Source organism: Triticum aestivum, chromosome 7B, assembly GCF_018294505.1.
Source record: "Triticum aestivum cultivar Chinese Spring chromosome 7B, IWGSC CS RefSeq v2.1, whole genome shotgun sequence".
NCBI classification, from domain to species: Eukaryota; Viridiplantae; Streptophyta; class Magnoliopsida; order Poales; family Poaceae; genus Triticum; species Triticum aestivum.
In genome coordinates, this window is record NC_057813.1 from 745617327 (window position 1) to 745621074 (window position 3748).

At 39.9% G+C, this 3748-nt stretch overlaps 1 protein-coding gene across 1 annotated transcript; it reads left to right on the forward strand.

Annotated features, from left to right (window-relative positions):
• The first annotated feature begins 1193 nt into the window (after positions 1-1193).
• Positions 1194-3157, forward strand: LOC123158731 (uncharacterized). The gene is made up of 4 exons (XM_044576612.1): positions 1194-1536; positions 1701-1992; positions 2096-2293; positions 2731-3157. Exons 1-4 carry the CDS (start codon positions 1247-1249, stop codon positions 2995-2997), a joined length of 1047 nt encoding a protein of 348 aa, XP_044432547.1. The 5' UTR covers positions 1194-1246; the 3' UTR covers positions 2998-3157.
• The last annotated feature ends 591 nt before the right edge of the window (positions 3158-3748 follow it).

The window sequence follows — 3748 nt, forward strand, 5'->3', positions numbered from 1 at the left end:
CATTTTGCCCACAAGATCACTGATCCTTTATCACAACGCTGGACATGCTTCAACTAATCATTCCTGGGTTACACTGACATGGGAGACAACACCAGAGAAATGTGGCTTTTGAGGTCTTCCACGAGGATAAGGGTTGCCACAATGACCACACGAGGCCGCACCTGTGGAATAATCACTAACTTCATGTCATTGTTATCTGCTTCAACATATATATATATATATGAGGAATGCAAACGGCGAAGGTAGCAGAGAGGTCCACATCATCCTCAGCTCTGACTAATCCCCATCTACATCGTGATGGATCACCATTTGTCGGTAGATAAAAATGCTTTATGTATATCCTAATGCTCCCCTGACGTGGTTATTAGTTGACATCTTCCCTTAGTTCAATTATTGATTAAGCTTCTAACTAAATACAACGAGACTATATATGTACTTTCTTAGGTCTTCTTAGTTAGCACACCTTGATTCTTCTTCCTGCCCCTCCCTTCTTAATTAATTACATGATGTAGTATACCTAAGAAAGTGGTCCTCACTAATTTATTTATCTCAACATGAACGCATGCTACCTCATCGTACAATCTTGAATAGGATAAGGCCTGCCACAATATGTAACCATGTCTTGAAAAAGACCCACTGCCACATGCAACCATGCTTCTATTTTTCTTTCTATTATTCTATGTGCATTCAATAAATATTCTATAACTATACATAGGGCATATGTACTTTTACAATTGGTTCTCCTTAATAATGTAACTGATTCCCGCTACAACGCGTGAGTCATCATCTAGTTTACATAATAATTGAGCACCGTTTGTCAATAGAGATAATTAAGTGAAGTCAAATGTTCCCTGACACGGTTACTATTCATATCCATACCAGTGAGCAATCACACCCACTAACTAACCACCCATCCTTTGATGAACTAATATATATAATAATTAAAGGACTAACCAGTACGCATCTTAGCTGGCTACCATTTTATGTTCTTGTTTTTTAAATTTTTGGCAAGCATCTTATGTTAGAAAACACTGGTGGTGCACAAGTCGTATACATTATTTAGGCTGCGTGCTCCAGTACGCAAGGATAAACAAGATGGTGTGCATATACCCACCTACTTGATACCCGTGAGCTGGCCTATAAATACTAGTCCCATAAGCTTCCATTTTCCGCAACACACAATTCAGCCTAGATAAAAGCCATTTGATCGATCTACTAGCATCGTTCTCGATCCCACAAGTCGACCATGCCCAATCACCCCAATTTCTATGTTACCGCATTCGCCGGGGTTCTAGAGAACACCGAGTTTGAGTTCAGTAGCTTGTACTTGCACCACTTTGTCTATGGACCAAGCCCAACCCAATCAAGCATCATAAGTGCAAATTCTACCACTGGGTGGGGCTCCACAGAAGTTAACAATTGGCCAATATATGATAGGGTTGGCACCGATGCGAAGCTAGTAGCCCGTGCACAAGGGCTGCATATCTACGCTGGTAATTGGCACAATATGTTAACCATTGTGTTTGAGATTGAAAGGTAAGCGTACATACAGAAAATTAGTACTTCTCTCGCCATATTCTCTCATTTTATATATGTAACTTGCTAGTAATAGTTTTATGTGGAACACATACTAAATCGAGTTTACTATATATACATTTTAATTTTCGTAAGAAAGTATAAGCATCTAACTAAAAGAGTTGACATCTCAACCATAACATCAAGTCCAAACGACCAGTGCATTTAGCCGAGGGCCAGCTAGTTTCTCAGGTTGTCAGATTTGTAAGCACATGTAAGTGTATGCTTTTACATAAGTTTAAGCAAAGCACGCTGCAAATAATGGGAACATCTGTTGAGCAAGAAGGTCAGTGGTCTATTGTCGGCGGGACAGGTGAGCTTGCAATGGCACGTGGCGTTATAAACAAAAAACTGCATCATAGAACAAATGAGGGGGACATAATCGAGCTTACCATCCATGGATTCTGTCGCGTGCAGGTGAGAAGAGCAGGATATTCAGATTTACAATGTTGTAGTTGTTTATTTGTATGTTTATTCATAGACCCTTTTTCCCTCCATTTATTTGTACACATGCATGCAGATACCCACTCTCGGAAAGAGTGGCCCATGGGGTGGCAATGGTGGTTCTGTTGTTGACTCAGAAAATCCCTCAAGGATAGAAAGTATCACCATCCTCTATAAGGGAATAGTTGCTTCATTCGAATATTCTTACATCGATTACTATGGCAATAGGCGCACAACAGGTCCTTGGGGTAGTAAGAATCCCAATCGCACAGAGGTACAGTTATTATCAAAATATATGTTCTAGCCAGAGTTTCATTTACTTTAATTCACGTGTGAATTAAGAAAATACTTTAATTTATATTCATGGCCTGGCTATATACTTGGTCAGTTCATTTTATCAGGTGAATTGAATTTTTTTGTTGCAAAGTCAAGCTTTTCTATCATGAAACTACTTCAATTTACTTTAATGTATATAAGGTGCATTAGTTATCACGTCAGTCCCATTAGATCCTTCATGCAATATCTTTTTACATTTTATTAATTTGGTATTGCAGATTTTGATAGTTTATCTTTAAATTTATCAGAGATAGAAAAGTTTGACTTTTAAAGAAATCAATACACCAGTATATACAAAGGAATGAAGGTAGAAGTGTGTAGAACTTGCAAATGTTATGACTTCATTGAGCGATTATTCCCTTTATTGATATGCAGATCGTGTTGGGCCCTGGTGAAATTCTGACGGCAGTATCTGGAACAGTCATCAAGCATAATACTCCCATGGAGACCAAAGTCGATGTTGTGCAGACACTCAAGTTTGTAACAACCAAGAAAACATATGGACCTTACGGAAATCTTGACAACAATAAAGAACTTGGTACTCCTTTCAGCGCCGTCGCGCCAGATGGCAAAGCAATTGTTGGCTTCTTCGGGCGTACTGATGGCAGATACGTGAACGCAATTGGAGTTTATATTGCCTAAGAGGTTTGGTTCAGTCAACATTTCAGTGTATGTTCCAAATAAAAGTAAAAACGAGATGGTTAAAGATATCGTGCTTTCAGTGGTAATTGATCCATGTACATGTGCGTGTGCGGCTGTATTGTGTTGTTTAAATAATAAAGTCCCTTGGGGAATAACTTCTCTAAAACTTGTAAGGAGCTCTCTTTTTGTTTTGTTTTGAAACGGGTACACAGAAATGACTAGGAAGCTATTGACCATACTCACTTACCCTAATTTACTTCCAATTGGACTTTCGCTCTTTTTACTGTACCCTGATACTCCGTAGGCAGGACTGGGAGTACAAACTAGATCTGACCGTTCGTTTGAGAGGGTACTTTAGTCTTTTTTGTGTCTTTCATCTAAGCGTAATCTTTTGATGTATTCTCTGGGCCTACTAATATCTCCTGATTTCCCGATCAAGCGCAAACCGTTGTCTCACTTATCTCGCATAGCCGTGGCTGCCTTCTCCTCCCCTGGTTTGTGCCTCTACTTCCACACCCATGAAAACATGGCGCCCCGGCCGCCGGCGAGGCCGATCCTCCGCCGTATCCAAGTCCTTTGACCGGACAGTGCAAAAAGGACTAGTCTCCTTTCTAAAAGTTCTTTGGCATCTTCTAAAAAATTGGAATGTTGTAAATGTTGATTATCGATGTCACGTTTCGTTTCTTTTGGGTGCACCACTCATCTGTTGATGTAATCACGAATGAGCCATGACTTTCGGATGGTGCATCCG